General features: G+C 49.0%; 3 protein-coding genes and 1 long non-coding RNA gene across 13 annotated transcripts in view; 2 read left to right on the top strand and 2 right to left on the bottom strand.

Moving 5' to 3' along the window:
- Positions 1–21,983, bottom strand: part of cdk5rap2 (CDK5 regulatory subunit associated protein 2) — a 280,021-nt gene that overhangs the window by 94,384 nt on the left and 163,654 nt on the right.
- The window catches only part of LOC108645252, a 74,835-nt gene that overhangs the window by 13,703 nt on the left and 39,149 nt on the right, over positions 1–21,983 (top strand). The gene's annotated exons all lie outside the window — the stretch shown is intronic.
- LOC108645253 overlaps positions 1–21,983 on the top strand; it is a 55,627-nt gene that overhangs the window by 11,653 nt on the left and 21,991 nt on the right. The window contains exons 7-11 of one of the 10 annotated variants that reach the window (XR_004219491.1): positions 1,230–1,443; positions 3,906–3,956; positions 5,338–5,493; positions 6,830–7,029; positions 10,837–11,219. Coding sequence is in view for 3 of the 10 variants with exons in the window: in XM_031890655.1 (XP_031746515.1) it covers positions 3,906–3,956; positions 4,215–4,322 (159 nt within the window). In the remaining 7 variants the exon portion in view is untranslated. Of the gene's footprint in view, positions 1–1,229; positions 1,444–3,905; positions 3,957–4,214; positions 4,398–5,337; positions 5,494–6,829; positions 9,582–10,836; positions 11,220–21,983 lie in introns of those variants that run through there. The other 9 variants (XR_004219490.1, XR_004219489.1, XR_004219487.1 and 6 more) reach the window with 9 other exon arrangements.
- On the bottom strand, positions 1,438–2,586 carry LOC116406541 (serine/threonine-protein kinase N2-like). Its single transcript, XM_031890664.1, has 3 exons — positions 2,036–2,586; positions 1,786–1,893; positions 1,438–1,661 (listed from the first exon to the last, which is right to left on the bottom strand). Exons 1-3 carry the CDS (start codon positions 2,126–2,128, stop codon positions 1,554–1,556), a joined length of 309 nt encoding a protein of 102 aa, XP_031746524.1. The 5' UTR covers positions 2,129–2,586; the 3' UTR covers positions 1,438–1,553.

The raw sequence follows: 21,983 nt of genomic DNA, 5'->3' as shown, positions 1-21,983 counted from the left end.
GAGGCAAAAATAGTGATGTGACCGCATAACAAAAATGCTTTTAAGCTGCTAGGTGAATGCTGCATTCCCTTCCATTCCATTGAACCCAGGCAGCCTGCAGACCCCGGCTTCTGCAGTCTGATGGATGGAGTGAGAAGGAATGCAGGGTCTACCCTGCATGTGGCTTAAGAAGTGTTCCTGTTTATGGTGGCAGATTTTGGTTGAAACAGGAGGTACTGGTGGTGGAACTGCGGAAGGTGGCAGGTGAGACATCACTGGTGGAACTGCAGTGAGTGTAAGAGGAGACACTGCTGCAGAGGAAGGAAAAAGAGGCAGTTTTTAAAGAAACCAAGATATGGCAGCATGCACATGAGTGCCATTAAGCTGCTGCATTCCCTTCCATTCCATTGGACCCCAGGAAGCCTGCAGACCCCGGCTTCTGCAGTCTGATGGATGGAGTGAAAAGGAATGCAGGGTCTAACGAATGCTTGAGGGCGCTTCTGTGTATGATTCCATATCTGTTTGAAAGAAGAGGTCCTGCTGGTGGTGGCAGGGGGGGCATCGTTGGTAGGAATGCGGTGGTTGTCAGAGGAGGCACCGCTGGTGAAAGTGCATGGGAGCACTACTGGTGGTATTGCTGTGTAATTAGGGGAGCACGGATGGTGGAATTACAGCAGATGTAAGTTGAGGCACTGCTGGTTGAACAGAGTTGGATGAAAGGACTGGTGGAAATATGGTGGATAGAAGGAGATGCACTGATGGTTTTACCTGAACACCTGAAGCTTGAGGAAGGGTCATTGCTGATAGAACTGCATTTACTTAAACAGGTGATACCTGAATGGTGGTACTGCAGTATTTGGTACTTTGGAAACTGCTGATGGAGCTGTTGGTAGGTGCCATTTCTAAACGCTTCTGAGACCAGCCTACAAAAGCCAAACAATAAACTTAGAATTAAATCCACACATTTTTAAGTGATATTCCTGTAGATATTCTATAGCACTTAGGGGATGCACTCCTTATTGGTTACCTTGTTATGTTAACAAGTTTTTTTTTTTTGTGATTATTTTTCATGCATCAGAGCAATCATCTCAGAGGTCACCTTAGTATTCCCATAGAATCCCCAAAGTGCCTGATTCCCATAACCAGCTCTGATCAGTTCCCTTGCACCTTTAACGTGCTAGGCATTTTTTCTTCTGATTTGTGCTACTTGTCTTTTAACTCAGGCCCTTTCTTACCTATTATCCCATTAGGACCTAAAATGCTGAATAGTCGAAGTCCTGAAAGGCTTCTTCGATGTTATCTGCCATTTCAGCACAAGGTCCTTTGGGCAGCGTTAGATTGGCTGGCAGCTTGGTGTACTTCTCATCAAAGTAGCTGACATCCTCCGGTCCGTTGAGGCTGGGTACGAACGGGGCTGTTGCCTTCCCATCAATGATTTCATCCCAGGCTGTGTTCTGCAAACAGGTACCATAAAAATGCTTGTTATTTAAAGTTCTTCAGAAAATGGCACCTTACGGCCATTTTTAGAAGCTGAGATAGTATCCAGGGGTATTTCCCAGAAGATATTAGAATTATTATGACAATAGAGACAGAGAACTTACATTAAAGAATGGATGATGAGCTACATCCTCTGCATCATCCTGGGTAGAACCCAGTCGCTCCTCTGGATTCTTCATCAAGAGCTACAAGAACAGAAAATGGCAGTTACATGTACAGAAGCATCGGGGAGACTCAAGAGTTAAATTATAAAGTGGTCGCTGAGCTAAAGAGCTGGTTGTAATAAACAGATAGCTCAGTGCTACTTACCTGTGATATAAAGCTCAGTGCTTGTGGTTCCAGGGAGTCGGGATAGTGTGGCTCATCCTCCTCAATCCACTCATACATGTAGTCGATGTCCTTTCCGGTGAAGGGTCTCTGCATTGTATAATAAGAATGTATTAGGGGACCAGGATTATTAAAAAGAGAGAGTGCTTTATGAGGTTAGATAAATAACAGTAGATCTATTTATTTCTGTATTACCTCCCTCTATAACTGACCAGTGGCAATTTCTACTTACTGTTCCAAGGAGCATTTCATACACGATGACTCCAAGAGCCCACCAGTCGACAGCTCTTGTGTATTGCTCCTCCTTCACGAGCTCTGGTGCCATGTAAGCTGGAGTGCCAAGTATGGTGCCTGTTCTGTCTCCATATCCAATGCCTTAAAAAAAAGCCAAATTGTAAGTGATATTTATTGAGGCATTAATGCCAGTGTAAACCGTAAATTAGTCCACTTTGTGCTGGATAATTATACAAGGCCCTCTTACCTGTTTTGCCCATGCCAAAATCTGCGATTTTTAAATAGCCAGCTTGATCTATGAGTATATTTCCTGGCTTTAAATCTCTGCATTTAAACAAAATGGAAATATTATAATTACACATTAAAACTGCTGCCAGACAATTCTGCCTCTTGTTCTATTTCCTTCCCATATCCTTCTAAATAGTGACTTTGAATCTGTAGCTGTCCTGCTGCTAAACTGCAACAGCTACAAAACTCCAGGTTGTACTTGCCACTAAGGGTAAAGACACACGGAGCTACTAGTAGCAGCTACTTTTTCATGGCTATTAAACGCTAAAAAAAAATTCTCTGCCATGGACAATAATAAGAATCGGTAAATGATCAGTATTGTCTATTTTAGTAGCTGCTTCAAGTAGCTGCTCCATGTGTCTTCACCCTAAAGGTACCTAGCTCTTTATAAACTCTTACCTGTGTATGACATCTTTGGTATGGATCGCAGACAGGCCTAGGGTAATACAGGCAGAGTAGAACCTGCAAGCATAAGGAAAGTACATTTGATCATTATATGCTGCCTTCATATAGGAAACTCACTATTTAGTGTAGCGTAACTGCCAGTTCTCTCATCCTCCCCTACTCTTCAGTCTCCTGTAACTCTGGGACTGTATGTATAAAAGCCCAAATATTCACCTAATTTATACTTACGTAGCTTTCTCCAGATCGAAGTGCCCACAGCTCTCCAGGTGCGTTCTTAAAGTCCCTCCTGCAACAAACTCCATGATAAAAAACAGATGATATTTGCTTTTAAATGTGGCATATAAATCCACTAAAAACCTGTCCGGATTCACCAACTGCCCAATCTGCTTTTCGGCTAAGATGCTGAAAGATGAAAGAGAAAATATGTCCAATATAAGTAAAATATAATGATAACAAAAGCAACTGAATGGAAGGAAGGCAAGTGAAGAGATAAGTGTATAAAATGAAAAAGACTGACAGACAGAATGTGACTGCCAATTAACAGCTTAGGCCTATCAGATTATGCAATTATTCCCCATGCATTTACCGTTGTATGTCCTCTTCGTTGTCGATGTTGTCCTTCTTGAGCACCTTCAGGGCACAGATTATATTTGCCGGAAGGTACTCAACAAGTAGAACCTGGCACAAGAGAGTGAGTTTAGTGACACTGAATGTTCCCTTGTATATATTGCCAAATTCTAATTAGAGACTTAATGACTTACTTTGCCAAAGCTTCCTCTGCCTAGAACTTGAATGCGACGAAAATCTGTTGCATTAAAACTGCAGAACTGCAGCTCTCTGGAAAGGAAGAAACAGAAATTGTTTCTTATGCAACATAGTATATATATGTACACACTATTCATTTCCAGTATTGAGGTTTTGTCTTACTGAGTGCTTTGGGTCTCCTCTAATGGCTCCTCTGCCTGGCAATCCCTCTGAGTTGGACTATAATCACCAGGGTGAGGGCCCTGTGATGTTCCCGAGGAGTCTCCTTCATGCACTTGCACGTCGCTATTGGGATAAAGTAATTGTGGTAAAAGATCATTATAATGCAAATGTACAGTTAATAATAGAAAGCAAGCTAACCTGCGGCCTTGCCTATAAAGAGTGATCTTACCTGTCTTCCTCTTTCTCAGGCTGCTGTTGTTCCACATTGGCCTCTTCATCATCCTCCTCATCTTCTGCAGGTAAGTCACTATAAGTATAATACAGGTTAATATCCATTCTTAATCCCTTGCTTAGTTATTGATTACCTGTAAACTATCCTATTTCCCTCAGCTGATTCATTCTCCATAATCCCCAATACTGTAGCACCCCCGCCATATCTCATAGAGGGCACAGTATTATAGGGGCCCTCTATAATATTGTGTATAATGGAATCTCCCAGCTAAATGCATGTTCATATTACCATTTTTCCTCTTCTGCATCTTCATTTTCCTCTGCAGGTACTTCACTTTAATTGGAAGAATAACACAGTTATTGTTAAGATTGTATTGCTCTTATTTGAAAGAATAGGGCAGGGATTTAATCTGGCCTCTGAGAAACTCCAATAAATCCTTACCTGTCAGGTGGAACTTGGGGCTGCTCTATCTCTGGCCCCGGTTCTTCAGCAGAATCATCAGGATGGTGCTGCAAACAAAAAAGCATTACAAGGATAAGATAAGGGGAAATGTTTGTGCTCTGCCCAAGACATAAATGTAATGTCAATGTAATGTACTCACTTGGGAAGAGTCACTGGCGGTGTCTGAAATGACTGGAACCTCAGGCCCAGTGACCTTCTCTGCTGGGAAAACTACATCGATGTCATTTGTAGTCTCAGTCGTCTCCAGTACAGCATCTGAAACTATGGAAAACAAGTATGATAGACATAAGGAGTTTCAAATACATACATATTCTTAAATCTGAGGATGTGAAGGAGGACAATTTGAAATGCCCATGGTTCTCTTCACATTGTACAATTGTACCTGGTTAAGGCTTAAGGGCTGTTTCTTGATTTTTATGACTTTTGATTTCAAATATACGTGCAAATGCTTCTAAGTCAATGCAAAGTAATCTATAATCTAAGTGTGATGCCCATGAAGTTGTAGTGGGTGTGCTGTTATGGTTCCACGCAGTTTCCACATATAATGAAAATAGGAAAGGAAAGAGGCCAGAGATAGTTGTAGCTCACCTCGAGTGTTCTCTGCTTCCTTCCGAGCTATCTCCTGAGTGAGCTTGAGGAGAGAGGAGTAAAGGGCTTTCACCTTTTCCTCACTGCTCTTCCTCAGCTCCTTCACCTGGGCTTTGGTCTTTCTGTTCTTGGTGGCCCGGTACAGCTTTTCCGCCCCTGCTGCTACGCGTGTCTCCTTTTGAATGGTGCTTACCAGCTGATGTTTCATAGCTAAAAGCTCAGAATAATCAAAACACTGTTTGGTGTCCTCAGCCTATAGAGAATGGAAAAAATTAAGCGCTTGAAATCAGCTCAAACTTAAGTGAATGTTAAACTAATAAACATGTGAAGAACAGCAAAAAAATACAACAGCTATTTGACTAAATATTTATTATAAGCGGAGGAATTTCTTTTTGCAGTGACAGTTCCCCTTTGTATCTGGCGGCAAGGCCTCACCCTCAGGCAGGAAACAATGGCTTTATATTTCCATCAGCCTTACCTCAGTGTTTTGCTGCTGGTGCAAGATGTTACACAGCTTGGCACCCATCTTGAATCTCCTGTATCAGGAAAGAAAGGTTGGTATTAGTCACTGCTTTATTGGAGATAAAAAAAAAACTACAAGCTCAAGTGGTAACTAGAAAGGGAAGTTTGAGAACAAACTTCATGTTGGGTTGAAAAACATGAAATCACTGAATGAAATCTGATCTGTTGTTTGCTCGGCCCACTTTTTCTAACCTTGGACCACAGTTAAATAGTAAAAATCACTGTGCAAGATTTGGGTACCCTGTAGTGTATGAATGGCAGCAATTTAAATTTCCCCACTGAAAGTCAACGAAAGACATCTGATTGGCGGTTGGTGGCTCCGCCCATTTTTTTCTAACCTGGAACTGCAGTTACCCAGTGATTAACTCTGCAAAGTTTAGGGACCCTAGGATTAATAATTAAAGAACGGCAGCACTTTAAATTTAAACCAATAAAAGTCAATAGGTAAATTGTGGTTGGTGGGTGTGCCCACTTTTTCTAACCTTGAGTCGAAGTCACCCAGTGACAAACAGTGGGCACCCTGGCATAAATAGTGTGAGAATGGCACCATTTTAAATTTAAACAAAAAAAAATTCAATATGTGAAGTCTGAGTGGCTGTTATTGTCTCCGCCCACTTTAAAAAAAAATTGGGGGGCACTAAGAAGATGAAAAAAAAGCAGAAGAATTAGCTGAAGTCGAAGACCAGTCTGTGGGGTTTTTCAACCCACCACAATGACATTATCAGACTTTAAACCAGGACTATTCATATCAGCCAATTATTTCTTACAACTTTCAATGCCAAAGGTGGAAATGCATGTTTAAACATTATACAGTTACAGCAATTGCCAATACATGTTAGTGTATGAGCCCTTCAGTAAATTACCTTGGGGCAGTGCCGCTATTTCTAATGCTCAGTGATACTGCAGGGAACAGAAGCACTGCCAGCCATTGGGGTCATTTAGTTATGTCCAACTCAGTGCTCAATTAGGCACAGTTTCATTCTTTAGCTGCAGTGAAACTACAACTTGCACCATCGTCTGCCCCCAAATGCTCACACTTTTGGCACTATGGCTTGTATCGTTGCTAAGGATGCCAAAGTGGCAACAAGATGTTTTCTCAAAAATTGCTGGTTAAGAATATATTAACAAAAGTTAAAAAGCTGCTTATCATAGGACATTCTAGGTGAACTACACCTTTATGAATCACTGCCCTAATATAACTTTTTTCCAGCATATTTATTCTATAAATGTTTCTTTAATTTTAAAGGTGAAGTTCGTGCTTAAATTACATTTTATTCTCTGTGGTGGTTGTTGGAACACTTCTGTCTGTATGAAATGAAAAGTAAAGTTTAAGCTTGATGAGAATTGTTTTGTTCTTTCTGCTTCCAGATTAGATCTGGTTAAACTGTCTATGGAAGATAAAGGCAAAGGATCACAGGTGCATGATGGGAAAGAGACAGCTTCCCACATTTGAATCCTGAGTGAGAAGGAGCCATGTGAGTGAGGGTTTGATGCTCGGGCCGTGCAGCACTGTATCTGCAGCAGAGGAGGAGTTCAGTGCAACACAGAGGAACACCCCTTGCGCCTTGGTACCTCACTCATCAGAACCAGTGAAGTTATTTACTTAAACATTTTACTCACATAGTGTGACCTTCCTTAATGTCCCTTTCCATGGGATGTTGGGAATTGTAACTCAACAGATGAGCCCATTTTAATTTTTTTCTAATTTCAATTTACCTTTCCATATTGTAATTCTTCCCCCCTACATGGCCAATTGGTGTTAGTTGGTAAACCCCTGGAACTGTAGCAGTGTTGCACTGTGCGCCCAAATCTTACTCCGGGGTCTCTAAGCCCCTAGCTTACAAATCTACAGGTAGGAATTATGAATAATAGCTGGCGCTAAAGAAATAATGAACAGCTTGGTACATCCAAGAGGGAAAGATAACCTTACTCAAATTATAGAGGGGAAAATGCAGGACCAGTACCTTTGTCCAGAGGACCCCAAATGGGAAGATGAAAATATCCTCTGGGCAGGGAATCACTCGAGTCTTCTCTTTCCTTTGCTGTTCTTCTCCCTTTGGTATCGCCGATATCGTTGTTATTCACCAAAGTCGCTTGCAATACTTACCGCTATGGGAAGAAAATAAAGGATTGTGAGCATGAGAATATTAGGGGCAGTGGACCCTGCCGCCTCTGGAACCCCAGGAGAGTAGGGAGCCCATTGGAACCAGACTGATAAGCAATATCAATACAAAGTTGCAAAACTGCTCCTGTTTTAAATTTGGGGGCCTTAAAATGAAGAATAGTACAGATCCCATAATGCACTGTGAGGTTTTCAATCTTTTTCAGACTATAATTAGAAGAAAATGAGCCTGACAGCTCGTGTGTGTGTGTGCTATTTAGCTAACAAACATGATGGTCATCCAGGATGCAGACTTTCCTCACTGGCTCTTGTAAAGGGCCTTTATCTCCCATGATGCACTCCGATGTCAGGCATAAGAGGTAGTTAGCATTGGTTTGCCTCTAATGTCAGAGCTGGCTTATGACAAGACTGCAGATCCCATTGTGCACTGAGCAGGGATCATCTCAATATCCTCAAAGAACCTGCTTCTCCCTGCACATACCCAACATGTCTGCTCCCCATAACCTGCTCTACTCTGATTAGTGCCCCTGCACCCATAACACAAGAGATCCTAACACTTTAGCATTTATTCTACTAACTGTACTAACTCTTCCTTATCCATCATCCACTCTAGTGCTAAGGCTACTGACCGTTGCTAGGATGAGTGGGACCCTAGCGTCCAAATGACAGTTGGCAGTTACAGCTAAAGAGAGGTTGATTAAATGGCCTAAGAGTTTAAAAGCAGCAGTAAGCAAACACAAAATACGCAATGTTTTAGAACTTCAACTGAGCCACAGGGGACGCTGGGAAAAGTAGTACAGCTATAGCTAGAGAAGCAGAGGTTTAGGGTCAATGAGACAGTGATTATGATTTTCTACTGCATTTTTGTTCTGCAGCTCTGCACATTAAATTGAAATGGGCTTTTTTTGAGGTGTCACTCCTGCTACCAATGGTATACCCCATAATTAATATATAAACACACTGATAATTTCCAACAGTTTCATGATTAACATCTCCCCAAACAAGAGCAAGCAATGGGTTCGATTTTGGGGGCTTTGGTGCCAGGGAGCAGTTTTGGGATCTTTGACTCCACTGCCCAAACTACTATAAAAGCTACTATAAAAAAGTTGCCTAAAATGTACCCCCTTCCTTTTTGTCAGGCAAATATTATTGGTTAAGATGACAGACATTTCCAACGGACAACATTAAGACAAGCATCTCCCCAGGCAATACCAATAGGAGGCAAAGGGGTGGCAATTTGGGGGAGTGTGACCCCACTAATAAAGCTACTATAAATCATGGGTGCCAAAACCCCCAAATTGCCCCTTCTATCATTGTCTTAAATATGTCCCCCCTCCCCAGTTTCTTAATCTGCTCCACTTACCTCTGAATCCAGAAATGGTATAACTGCCGTTTGTGAGAGCCGTTGGTGATGTCACTGAAGCACAATAACTGCCAAACTGACACATACTCAGATACATACAGGACTGTGTTTGGCTGTATAGTGAGACTTGGGAACAATTGAGCTTGCACTGACTGGGCTCCCCTATCCCTACTGATGATGGCCCTGGCACCCTGGCACCTCACTCATCTGGGTGATTTTAAAAGCTCATTAAAATATTTGATTAAATATTTCGCTTACATAGTAGGATCTTCCTTTGTGTACTTTTGGTTTGTTACCGTATGTGAGTGACATAAATGTTGCTGTGGCAATTCCACATTGGTGGGTGTGTGTGGGGGGGGGGTCGCTGGGAATTGTAATTTATCAAGAGATGAGACAATTAAACACTTCCCAATCCCCATTTCCGTAATATAATTCTACCCCCGCCTAATGGCCAGTTAGTTTACCAAATAATTATAAGAATTAATGCTTAGAATCTCAAGCACATATCTAATACATGCGGGCAGGCAAGGGCTGTAATTGCCAAGAATGTATATAATATGTTCTTTGCATTAGGGTGCATGTTATAGAATGGTCAATTCTAAGCATCCTTTTCAATTGATCTTCATAATTTATGTGTTATAGTTTTTAATTATTTGCCTTCTTCTTCCTCCAACTATTTGCAGTTTTTAAATGGGGGTCACTGACCCCGGCAGTCAAAAAACTATTGATCTGTGAGGCGCTTTTCTATTCAGTCCCTCTCGTATTCATATTTCAGTCTCTCAAGGTAACTCCAAGGTAACTTGGACCCTAGCAACCAAATACCCACTGAAGCTCCAAACTGGTGAGCTGCTGAACTGAAAATGAAATAACTAAAAAACTACAAATAATAGAAATTGAAGACCAATTGCAAATTCTCTCAGAATATCACTCTCTACCATACTAAAAGTTAACTCAAAGGTGCACAACCCCTTTAATAGCTTTAACCTCTGCACCGGAGCAATGGCAGTTAATATCTAGGCTGTTGTAGCTTGGTTCCTAATGATATGTGGGACATAAGGTGCTGCAAACTGGAAGCTTTGGGGTAATTCCCAGAAATTTGATCAAAACTGCTAAATTCTTCTTCAGCCTCTTACTGGGCCAAGGGGGCACCGCATTGTTAATGAAGAAAACGCAATGGCATTCGCTGTACTTAAAGTGCCAGTGTAGGCACAGTGTAGCCCACAGAAAGCGTTTTAAAGTATGTAATGCCCATAGAGTTATACGGTGTGTAATGCCCATAGAGTTATACGGTTGCCATAGTACGGTAATGCCCATAGAGTTATCCACGTATGTAATGCCCATAGTGTTATACAGTGTGTAATGCCCATAGAGTTATACGGTATGTAATGCCCATAGAGTTATACGGTATGTAATGCCCATAGAGTTATACAGTATGTAATGCCCATAGAGTTATACGGTATGTAATGCCCATAGAGTTATACGGTATGTAATGCCCATAGAGTTATACGGTATGTAATGCCCATAGTGTTATACAGTGTGTAATGCCCATAGAGTTATACGGTGTGTAATGCCCATAGAGTTATACAGTATGTAATGCCCATAGAGTTATACGGTGTGTAATGCCCATAGAGTTATACGGTGTGTAATGCCCATAGTGTTATACGGTGTGTAATGCCCATAGAGTTATACGGTGTGTAATGCCCATAGAGTTATACGGTATGTAATGCCCATAGAATTATTACAGACCATTTGCCTATTTTCTGACATTTGGGTGGGGAAAATTAATTTCTTTCTAACCCTATGCAGCTCTCTTGCACCTTTATGGAATGTTTCAAAATGTATGTGCTTGTATCATAGAGATGATTATAATGGATTCTGCTTCCTTTTTAGGCGCCATAAAAATCCTACGTGAAGGCTGCGTGCCAACCACTAAGATCATGCAAGTGACCCCCCCATCCTTTATAATGATCAGTATTTTCCCTCTGCTGTTAAGACTGATGGAAAGGGAGGCTAGATTACCTACAGCAGTGTGTGCCATGTAGCAACAAAACGTTAGTGCTCATTGAGTGGGAAATCCGAGGGATTGTATGGAAGACTTCTACCAAAGATGTAAGTGGTCATTTACTTTGACCCTGGTGCAAGTGCCAGAGAGCTAAGTGCTCCCGTTAGTGGATTCTCTGCTAGCAAAAAAGTTACGGATTTATCAAAATGTGAGTTTGGAGCTTTATACATAAAAACTCACCCATGTTCTATTCATTCCTATGGGATTTTTAAAGGTGTATTTATCATTGGGTATAAGTTAGAACTCACCATTTGATAAATACACTTCTAAAAATCCCATAGGAATGAATAGAACGTGGGTGAGTTTTTATGTATTAAACTCCAAACTCACATTTGATAAATCTGCCCCTAAGTGTGGCATTAGCCTAAGGTCTTAGAGTAAGTGGACATCAGTAGGTTCTAGGTGATGGCGCTACAGGAGGCCCGATGCCTTCACTTCTCAGCTGCTGCTGCCCGCCAATTGCCAGGACAACGCCTAGGGGGAGATTTATCAATCCACGAATGCGTTTTTTTCATAATGAATCGTTATTTTTGCGTTGTTGCGACTTTTTTTCGTATCTTGTGCAAATTTTTTGTCGCCACAAAATTCGTATTGTCACGCTGAGTTCGGATTCATTCAAGCTTCGGTATCGTGACTTTCCTTGGGCCAGGTTGGAGCTGCAGAGTGCCATTGAGCCCTATGGGAGACTTCCTTGGCCAGGTTCCTATGGGAGACTTTCCTTGGGCCGGGTTGGAGCTGCAGAGGTGCCATTGAGCCCTATGGGAGACTTTCCTTGGGCCGGGTTGGAGCTGCAGAGTGCCATTGAGCCCTATGGGAGACTTTTCCTTGGGCCGGGTTGGAGCTGCAGAGTGCCATTGAGCCCTATGGGAGACTTTTCCTTGGGCCAGGTTGGAGCTGCAGAGTGCCATTGAAGCCCTATGGGAGACTTTTCCTTGGGCCAGGTTGGAGCTGCAGGGTGCCATTGAGGCCTATGGGAGACTTTCCTTGGGGCCGGGTTGGAGCTGCAGGGTGCCATTGAGCCCTATGGGAGACTTTCTTTGGGCCGGTTGGAGCTGCAGGGTGCCATTAGCCTATGGGAGACTTTCCTTGGGCCGGGTTGGAGCTGCAGGGTGCCATTGAGCCCTATGGGAGACTTTCCTTGGGCCGGGTTGGAGCTGCAGGGTGCCATTGAGCCCTATGGGAGACTTTCCTTGGGCCGGGTTGGAGCTGCAGAGTGCCATTGAGCCCTAATGGGAGAGACTTTCCTTGGGCCGGTTGGAGCTGCAGGAGTGCCATTGAGCCCTATGGGAGACTTTCTTGGCCGGGTTGGAGCTGCAGGGTGCCATTGAGCCCTATGGGAGACTTTCTTTGGCCGGGTTGGAGCTGCAGGTGCCATTGAGCCCTATGGGAGACTTTCCTTGGGCCAGGTTGGAGCTGCAGGGTGCCATTGAGCCCTATGGGAAGACTTTCCTTGGGCCGGGTTGGAGCTGCAGGGTGCCATTGAGCCCTATGGGAGACTTTCCTTGGGCCGGGTTGGAGCTGCAGAGTGGCCATTGAGCCCTATGGGAGACTTTCCTTGGGCCGGGTTGGAGCTGCAGAGTGCCATTGAGCCCTATGGGAGACTTTCTTGGGGCCGGTTGGAGCTGCAGAGTGCCATTGAGCCCTATGGGAGACTTTCCTTGGGCCGGGTTGGAGCTGCAGAGTGCCATTGAGCCTATGGGAGACTTTCCTTGGGCCGGGTTGGAGCTGCAGAGTGCCATTGAGTCCTATTTCCTTGGGCCGGGTTGGAGCTGCAGAGTGCCATTGAGCCCTATGGGAGACTTTCCTTGGGCCGGGTTGGAGCTGCAGAGTGCCATTGAGCCTATGGGAGACTTCTTGGCCATGGAGCTGCAGAGTGCCATTGAGCCCTATGGGAGACTTTCCTTGGGCCTTGCAGAGTGCCCTATGGGTTGGAGCTGCAGAGTGCCATTGAGCCCTATGGGAGACTTTCCTTGGGCCGGGTTGGAGCTGCAGAGTGCCATTGAGTCCTATGGGAGACTTTCCTTGGGCCGGGTTGGAGCTGCAGAGTGCCATTGAGCCCTATGGGAGACTTTCCTTGGGCCGGTTGGAGCTGCAGAGTGCCATTGAGCCTATGGGAGACTTTCCTTGGGCCGGGTTGGAGCTGCAGGGTGCCATTGAGCCCTATGGGAGACTTTCCTTGGGCCGGGTTGGAGCTGCAGGTGCCCATTGAGCCCTATGGGAGACTTTCCTTGGGCCGGGTTGGAGCTGCAGGAGTGCCATTGAGCCCTATGGGAGACTTCCTTGGGCCGGGTTGGAGCTGCAGAGTGCCATTGAGCCCTATGGAGACTTTCCTTGGCCGGGTTGGAGCTGCAGAGTGCCATTGAGCCCTATGGGAGACTTTCCTTGGGCCGGGTTGGAGCTGCAGAGTGCCATTGAGCCCTATGGGAGACTTTCCTTGGGCCGGGTTGGAGCTGCAGAGTGCCATTGAGCCCTATGGGAGACTTTCCTTGGGCCGGGGTTGGAGAGCTGCAGAGTGCCATTGAGCCCTATGGGAGACTTTCCTTGGGCCAGGGTTGGAGCTGCAGAGTGCCATTTGAGCCCTCATCGGGGAGGCTTCCTTGGCCAGGGTTGGAGCTGCGAGTGACAATATGCGGCCCTAGTGGGGTAGACTTTCCGTGGGCGGTTGAGAGCTGCAGCAGTGCCATCGGGCCTAATGGGAGACTTTCCTGGCCGGTTGGAGCTTGCAGAGTGCCCATTGCGGTCCTATGGGGAGATCTTTTCTTGGGCCGCGGTTGTGAGCTGCAGAGTGCTCATTGGGGTCCTATGGGAGTACCTTTCCGTTGGGCCGGCGTTGGAGCTTGCAGAGTGCCATTGGGTCCATATGGGAGACTTCCTTGGGCCGCGGTTGGCAGCTGCCAGGTGCCATTGGCGTCCTATGTGGAGACTCCTTGGGCCGGGTTGAGCCGCAGATGCCATTTGGAGCCCTATGGGAGCGCCTATTCGCTTGGCCGGGTTGGATGCCTGCAGAGTGCCGATGAGCCCTCATGGTGATGACTTTCCTTGGCAGGGTTGAGCTTGCCAGATGCGCATTTGAGCGCCTTATTGGGAGGAACTTTCCATTGGGCCGGGTGGAGCTTGCAGGGTGCCTTGAGCCTATGGCAGACTTTCTTTGGGCCGAGTGGAGCTGCAGGGGTGCCATTGAAGCCCTATGGAGACTTTTCCTTGGGCCAGGTTGGAGCTAGCAGGTGCCATGAGCCCTATGGGAGATGGTTCCTTGGGCCAGGTTCGGAGCTGCCAGAGTGCCATGAGCCCTTGTGGGAGACTTATCCCTTGGGCCGTGTTGGAGACCCTGCAGAGTGCCATTGAGTCCTTGGAGAGGTTCCTTGGGCCAGAGTTGGAGCTGCCAGAGTGCCATGAGCCCTATTGGGAGACTTTCCTTGGGGCGCGGTTGGAGCTGCCCAGAGTGCCATTGAGTCCTATGGGAGAGGTTCCTTGGCGGGTTGGAGCTGCAGAGCTGCCATTGAGCCCTATGGGCAGACTTTCTTGGGCCGCGGTTTGGAGCGCCCAGAGTCGCCCCATTGAGCCCTATGGGGAAGCTTTCTGTGGGACCCGGGTTGGAGCTGCCCAGTAGTGCCCATTGAGCCCTATGGAGAGACTTTCCTTGGCCGCGGTTGCGAGCCTGCTAGAGTGCCATTGAGCCCTTATGGGAGACTTTCCTATGGCCGGGTTGGAGCTGCAGAGTGCCCATTGAGCCCTATGGGAGGCTTTCCTTGGGCCGGGTTGGATGCTTGCAGAGGCCATTTGAGCCCTATGGGAGGCTTTCCTTGGCCGGCGCTTGGAGCTGCAGAGTGCCATTGAGCCCTATGGTGAAGACTTTTCCTTGGGCCGTGGTTGGAGCTGCCAGGTGCCATTTCGGCCCTTATGGGAGATCTTTTCACTTGGGGCCGGGATTGGAGCTGCAGAGGCCATCGGGTTCCTATGGGAGACTTTCCTTGGGCCGGTTGGAGCTGCAGAGTGCCATTGCGTCTATGGGAGACTTTCCTTGGGCCCGAGGTTGGAGCTGCATGAGTGCCATTGGGCCTATGGGAGACTATTCCTTGGGCCGGGTTGGAAGCTGCCAGAGTGCCATTGAGCCCTTATGGGAGGCTTTTCTTGGGCCGGTTGGAGCTGCAGAGTGCCATTGAGCCCTATGGGAGACTTTCCTTGGCCGGGTTTGGATGCTTGCAGAGTGCATTGCCTATTGAGCCCTTATGCGGGACTTTCCTTGGGCCGCGGTTGGAGCTGCAGAGTTGCCCATTGAGCCCCCATGATGGGGGACTTTCCTTGGGCCGGGTTGAGCTGCAGGGTGCCATGAGCCCTATGCGGGAGACTTCCTCTTGGGCCGGGTTGGACTGCAGGGTGCCATTGAAGCCCTATGGGAGACTTTCCTTTGGGCCGGTTGGAGCTGCAGGGTGCCATTTGAGCCTTATGGGAGACTTTCCTTGGCCGGTTGGAGCTGCAGGGTGCCATTGAGCCCTATGGGAGACTTTCCTTGGGCCGGGTTGGAGCTGCAGAGTGCCATTGGCCCTATGGGGAAACTTTCCTTTGGCCGGGTTGGAGCTTGCCAGATGCCATTGGTCCATGGGAGACTTTCCTTGGGCCGGGTTGGAGCTGCAGAGTGCCATTGAGCCCTATGGGAGACTTTCCTTGGGCCGGGGTTGACATGCCCAGTAGTTTGCCATTGGGTCCTTATTGGGAGACTTTCCTTGGGCCGGGTTGGAGCTGCAGAGTGCCATTGAGTCCTATGGGAGACTTTCCTTGGGCCGGGTTGGAGCTGCAGAGTGCCATTGGGTCCTATGGGAGACTTTCCTTGGGCCGGGTTGGAGCTGCAGAGTGCCATTGGGTCCTATGGGAGACTTTCCTTGGGCCGGTTTGGAGCTGCAGAGTGCCATTGAGCCCTATTGAGCCTATGGGAGACTTTCCTTGGGCCGGGTTGGAGCTGCAGGGTGCCATTGAGCCCTAAGGGAGGCCTTTCCTGGGCCGGGTTGGAGCTGCAGAGTGCATTGAGCCCCGTATGGGAGACTTTTCCTTGGGCCGGGTTGGAGCTGCAGAGTGCCATTGAGCCCTATGGGAGACTTTCCTTGGGCCGGGTTGGAGCTGCAGGGTGCCATTCGCCCCTATGGGAGACTTTCTTTGCGGCCGGGTTGGAGCTGCAGGGTGCCATTGAGCCCTATGGGAGACTTTCCTTGGGCAGGTTGGAGGAGCTGCAGGGTGCCATTGAGCCCTATGGGAGAGGTTCCTTGGGCCAGGTTGGAGCTGCAGAGTGCCATTGAGCCCTATGGGAGACTTTCCTTGGGCCGGTTGGAGCTGCAGAGTGCCATTGAGTCCTATGGGAGGGGTTCCTTGGGCCAGGTTGGAGCTGCAGAGTGCCATTGAGCCCTATGGGAGACTTTTCCTTGGGCCGGGTTGGAGCTGCAGAGTGCCATTGAGTCCTATGGGAGAGGTTACCTTGGGCCGGGTTGGAGCTGCAGAGTGCCATTGAGCCCTATGGGAGACTTTCCTTGGGCCGGGGTGGAGCTGCAGAGTGCCATTGAGCCCTTATGGGAGACTTTCATTGGCCAGGTTGGAGCTGCAGAGTGCCATTGAGCCCTATGGGAGACTTTCCTTGGGCCGGGTTGGAGCTGCCAGAGTGCCAATGAGCCCTATGGGAGACTTTCCCTTGGCCGGGTTGGAGCTGCAGAGTGCCATTGGGTCCTAATGGAGACTTTCCTGGGGCCGCGGTTGGAGCTGCCCTACCAGAGTGGCAATTGAGCCCTATGGGAGGCTTTCCTTGGGCCGGGTTGGAGCTGCAGAGTGCCATTGAGCCCTATGGGAGACTTTCCTTGGGCCGGGTTGGAGCTGCAAGGTGCCATTGAGCCCTATGGGAGACTTTCTTTGGGCCGGGATTGGAGCTGCAGGGTGCCATTGAGCCCTATGGGAGACTTTCCTTGGGCCGGGTTGGAGCTGCAGGGTGCCATTGAGCCCTATGGGAGATTTCCTTGGGCCGGGTTGGAGCTGCAGGGTGCCATTGAGCCCTGATGGGAGACTTTCCTTGGGCCGGGTTGGAGCTGCAGAGTGCCATTGAGCCCTATGGACACTTTCCTTGAGGCCAGGTTGGAGCTGCAGAGTGCCATTGAGCCCTATGGGAGACTTTCCTTTGGGCCGGGTTGGAGCTGCAGGGTGCCATTGAGCCCTATGGGAGACTTTCTTTGGGCCGGGTTGGAGCTGCAGGGTGCCATTGAGCCCTATGGGAGACTTTCCTTGGGCCAGGTTGGAGCTGCAGGGTGCCATTGAGCCCTATGGGAGACTTTCCTTGGGCCGGGTTGGAGCTGCAGAGTGCCATTGAGCCCTATGGGAGACTTTTCTTGGGCCAGGTTGGAGCTGCAGAGTGCCATTGAGCCCTATGGGAGACTTTCTTTGGGCTGGGTTGGAGCTGCAGAGTGCCATTGAGTCCTATGGGAGAGGTTCCTTGGGCCAGGTTGGAGCTGCAGAGTGCCATTGAGCCCTATGGGAGACTTTCCTTGGGCCGGGTTGGAGCTGCAGAGTGCCATTGAGTCCTATGGGAGAGGTTCCTTGGGCCAGGTTGGAGCTGCAGAGTGCCATTGAGCCCTATGGGAGACTTTCCTTGGCGCGGTTGGAGCTGCAGAGCCATTGAGTCCTTATTGGGAGAGGTTCTTGGGGCCGGGTTGGAGCTGCAGAGTGCCATTGAGCCCTATGGGAGACTTCCCTTGGCCAGGTTGGAGCTGCAGAGTGCCATTGAGCCTATGGGAGGCTTTCCTTGGGCCGGGTTGGAGCTGCAGAGTGCCATTGAGCCCTATGGGAGGCTTTCCTTGGCCGGGTTGGAGCTGCAGAGTGCCATTGAGCCCTATGGGAGACTTTCCTTGGGCCGGGTTGGAGCTGCAGAGTGCCATTGAGCCTATGGGAGACTTTCCTTGGGCCGGGTTGGAGCTGCAGGGTGCCATTGAGCCCTATGGGAGACTTTCTTTGGCCGGTTGGAGCTGCAGGGTGCCATTGAGCCCTATGGGAGACTTTCCTTGGGCCAGGTTGGAGCTGCAGGGTGCCATTGGGACCTTGGGCCGGGTTGGAGCTGCAGGGTGCCATTGAGCCCTATGGGAGACTTTCCTTGGCCTGGGTTGGAGCTGCAGAGTGCCATTGGGCCCTATGGGAGACTTTCCTTGGGCCGGGTTGGAGCTGCAGAGTGCCATGGGTCCTATGGGAGACTTTCCTTGGGGGCCCGGGTTGGAGCTGCAGAGTGCCATTGGGCCCTATGGGAGACTTTCCTTGGGGCCGGGTTGGAGCTGCAGAGTGCCATTGGGTCCTATGGGAGACTTTCCTTGGGCGGGGTTGGAGCTGCAGAGTGCCACTTTTCCTATGGGAGACTTTCCTTGGGCCGGGTTGGAGCTGCAGAGTGCCATTGAGCCCTATGGGAGGCTTTCCTTGGGCCGGGTTGGAGCTGCAGAGTGCCATTGAGCCCTATGGGAGACTTTCCTTGGGCCGGGTTGGAGCTGCAGAGTGCCATTGGCCCTTATGGGAGGCTTTCCTTGGCCCGGGTTGGAGCTGCAGGGTGCCATTGAGCCCTATGGGAGACTTTCTTTGGGCCGGGTTGGAGCTGCAGGGTGCCATTGAGCCCTATGGGAGACTTTCCTTGGGCCAGGTTGGAGCTGCAGGGTGCCATTGAGCCCTATGGGAGAGGTTCCTTGGGCCAGGTTGGAGCTGCAGAGTGCCATTGAGCCCTATGGGAGACTTTCCTTGGGCGCGGTTGGAGCTGCAGAGTGCCATTGAGTCCTATGGGAGAGGTTCCTTGGGCCAGGTTGGAGCTGCAGAGTGCCATTGAGCCCTATGGGAGACTTTCCTTGGGCCGGGTTGGAGCTGCAGAGTGCCATTGAGTCCTATGGGAGAGGTTCCTTGGGCCGGGTTGGAGCTGCAGAGTGCCATTGAGCCCTATGGGAGACTTTCCTTGGGCCGGGTTGGAGCTGCAGAGTGCCATTGAGCCCTATGGGAGACTTTCCTTGGGCCCGGTTGGAGCTGCAGAGTGCCATTGAGTCCTATGGGAGACTTTCCTTGGGCTGGGTTGGAGTGCAGAGTGCCATTGAGCCCTATGGGAGACTTTCCTTGGGCCGGGTTGGAGCTGCAGAGTGCCATTGAGCCCTATGGGAGACTTTCCTTGGCCGGGTTGGAGCTGCAGAGTGCCATTGAGCCCTATGGGAGACTTTCCTTGGGCCGGGTTGGAGCTGCAGAGTGCCATTGAGCCCTATGGGAGACTTTCCTTGGGCCGTTGGAGCTGCAGAGTGCCATTGAGCCCTATGGGAGACTTTCCTTGGGCCGGGTTGGAGCTGCAGAGTGCCATTGAGCCCTATGGGAGACTTCCTTGGGCCGGGTTGGAGCTGCAGAGTGCCATTGGGTCCTATGGGAGACTTTCCTTGGGCCGGGTTGGAGCTGCAGAGTGCCATTGAGCCCTATGGGAGGCTTTCCTTGGGCCGGGTTGGAGCTGCAGAGTGCCATTGAGCCCTATGGGAGACTTTCCTTGGGCCGGGTTGGAGCTGCAGAGTGCCATTGAGCCCTATGGGAGACTTTCCTTGGGCCGGGTTGGAGCTGCAGGGTGCCATTGAGCCCTATGGGAGACTTTCTTTGGGCCGGGTTGGAGCTGCAGGGTGCCATTGAGCCCTATGGGAGACTTTCCTTGGGCCAGGTTGGAGCTGCAGGGTGCCATTGAGCCCTATGGGAGACTTTCCTTGGGCCGGGTTGGAGCTGCAGGGTGCCATTGAGCCCTATGGGAGACTTTCCTTGGGCCGGGTGGAGCTGCAGAGTGCCATTGAGCCCTATGGGAGACTTTCCTTGGGCCAGGTTGGAGCTGCAGAGTGCCATTGAGCCCTATGGGAGACTTTCTTTGGGCCGGGTTGGAGCTGCAGGGTGCCATTGAGCCCTATGGGAGACTTTCTTTGGGCCGGGTTGGAGCTGCAGGGTGCCATTGAGCCCTATGGGAGACTTTCCTTGGGCCAGGTTGGAGCTGCAGGTGCCATTGAGCCCTATGGGAGACTTTCCTTGGGCCGCGGTTGGAGCTGCAGAGTGCCATTGAGCCCTATGGGAGACTTTCTTGGGCCAGGTTGGAGCTGCAGAGTGCCATTGAGCCCTATGGGAGACTTTCCTTGGGCCGGTTGGAGCTGCAGAGTGCCATTGAGTCCTATGGGAGACTTTCCTTGGGCCAGGTTGGAGCTGCAGAGTGCCATTGAGCCCTATGGGAGACTTTCCTTGGGGCCGGGTTGGAGCTGCAGAGTGCCCATTGAGTCCTATGGGAGAGGTTCCTTGGGCCAGGTTGGAGCTGCAGAGTGCCATTGAGCCCTATGGGAGACTTTCCTTGGGCCGGGTTGGAGCTGCAGAGTGCCCATTGAGTCCTATGGGAGAGGTTCCTTGGGCCGGGTTGGAGCTGCAGAGCTGCCATTGAGCCCTATGGGAGACTTCCCTTGGGCCAGGTGGAGCTGCAGAGTGCCATGAGCCCTATGGGGAGACTTTCCTTGGGCCAGGTTGGAGCTGCAGAGTGCCATTGAGCCCTATGGGAGGCTTTCCTTGGGCCGGGTTGGAGCTGCAGAGTGCCATTGAGCCCTATGGAGACTTTCCTTGGGCCAGGTTGGAGCTGCAGAGTGCCATTGAGCCCTATGGGAGACTTTCCTTGGGCCGGGTTGGGAGCTGCAGAGTTGCCATTTGAGCCCTATGGGAGACTTTCCTTGGGGCCGGGTTGGAGCTGCAGAGTGCCATTGAGCCCTATGGGAGACTTTCCTTGGGCCGGGTTGGAGCTGCAGAGTGCCATTGAGCCCTATGGGAGACTTTCCTTGGGCCGGGTTGGAGCTGCAGAGTGCCATTGAGCCCTATGGGAGGCTTTCCTTGGGCCGGGTTGGAGCTGCAGAGTGCCATTGAGCCCTATGGGAGGCTTTCCTTGGGCCAGGTTGGAGCTGCAGAGTGCCATTGAGTCCTATGGGAGACTTTCCTTGGGCCGGGTTGGAGCTGCAGAGTGCCATTGAGCCCTATGGGAGGCTTCCAAAATCATGCACAGAAGGATCAAAGTCAGAAAGGTTTTCCCGCCGTTTACGATCGTTCAGTACAAAAAATTTGCGCAAGATACGGAAAAGTGTTGAGTTAATTTATCTCAAAGCAAACGGTGAAGGGTAATTCTAATTTGTCTCTGCTTGTTAATTGTATATTTTTACTGGTAATTAAAAAATGTTATTCATTTCTAAAATCCTTATTCATCAGTCGTATTCACAATGTAATAAAAATGTGACAAATAAAGTTTTGCTTAAAATAAACTGTCCAGATTTCCTGTATCAGGGAAGTTTATTTTTATGTGGAATCCCCTTTCCTTCAGTGTCGGATTGGGGTGCCAGGGGCCCCCCAGAAACCCTTACACCTTAGCCCCACTCTCCCCTTCTCTGTCACTCACTTTCTATAGTCTCTTAATTACTTCCTTTTACATACCATTATCTATCCTTTCCTCTCATATAGAATTGAGTAATGGGCACGGTATAGGCATACAAGGCAAATGGCAAGAGGGCCGGCTGACACTCAGGCAGTTATCTTACTGACAGAAAAAAATTATTAGTAACAGTTGTGAAATATGAGAAATCTGCAGTTATTCAAAACATATAGTTATCCTGTAAGTCCCCCCCTTGCCACCCCTCCCCAGTGAGAATCCTGTTACAACCTTATGGGGACTAGAAAGCCCTCAGCCACTTTGTGCTCATATGAATCAGTAGCGCAAACTGAGCCAGAATTACAAGTGCAATACCAAAGGCCGACCTGTCACACCCCCCCTACAGGATATTCCCAGAGTTGCAATTAATCCACATATTCTGGCTGCTAATGATCCCAACAGTGTTATCTCAGAAGGGATAAGTAAGTACTTGCGCAGGAGAATGGGCATAGAAATGTGACATTTTAAGTATGCAAGTATTTTTATTGTATAATATTTTTCATCTCATTTTTT

The sequence above is a fragment of the Xenopus tropicalis genome, chromosome 8 (genome assembly GCF_000004195.4).
Source record: "Xenopus tropicalis strain Nigerian chromosome 8, UCB_Xtro_10.0, whole genome shotgun sequence".
Taxonomy (NCBI): domain Eukaryota; kingdom Metazoa; phylum Chordata; class Amphibia; order Anura; family Pipidae; genus Xenopus; species Xenopus tropicalis.
This window is presented reverse-complemented; position numbering and strand designations above follow the sequence as displayed.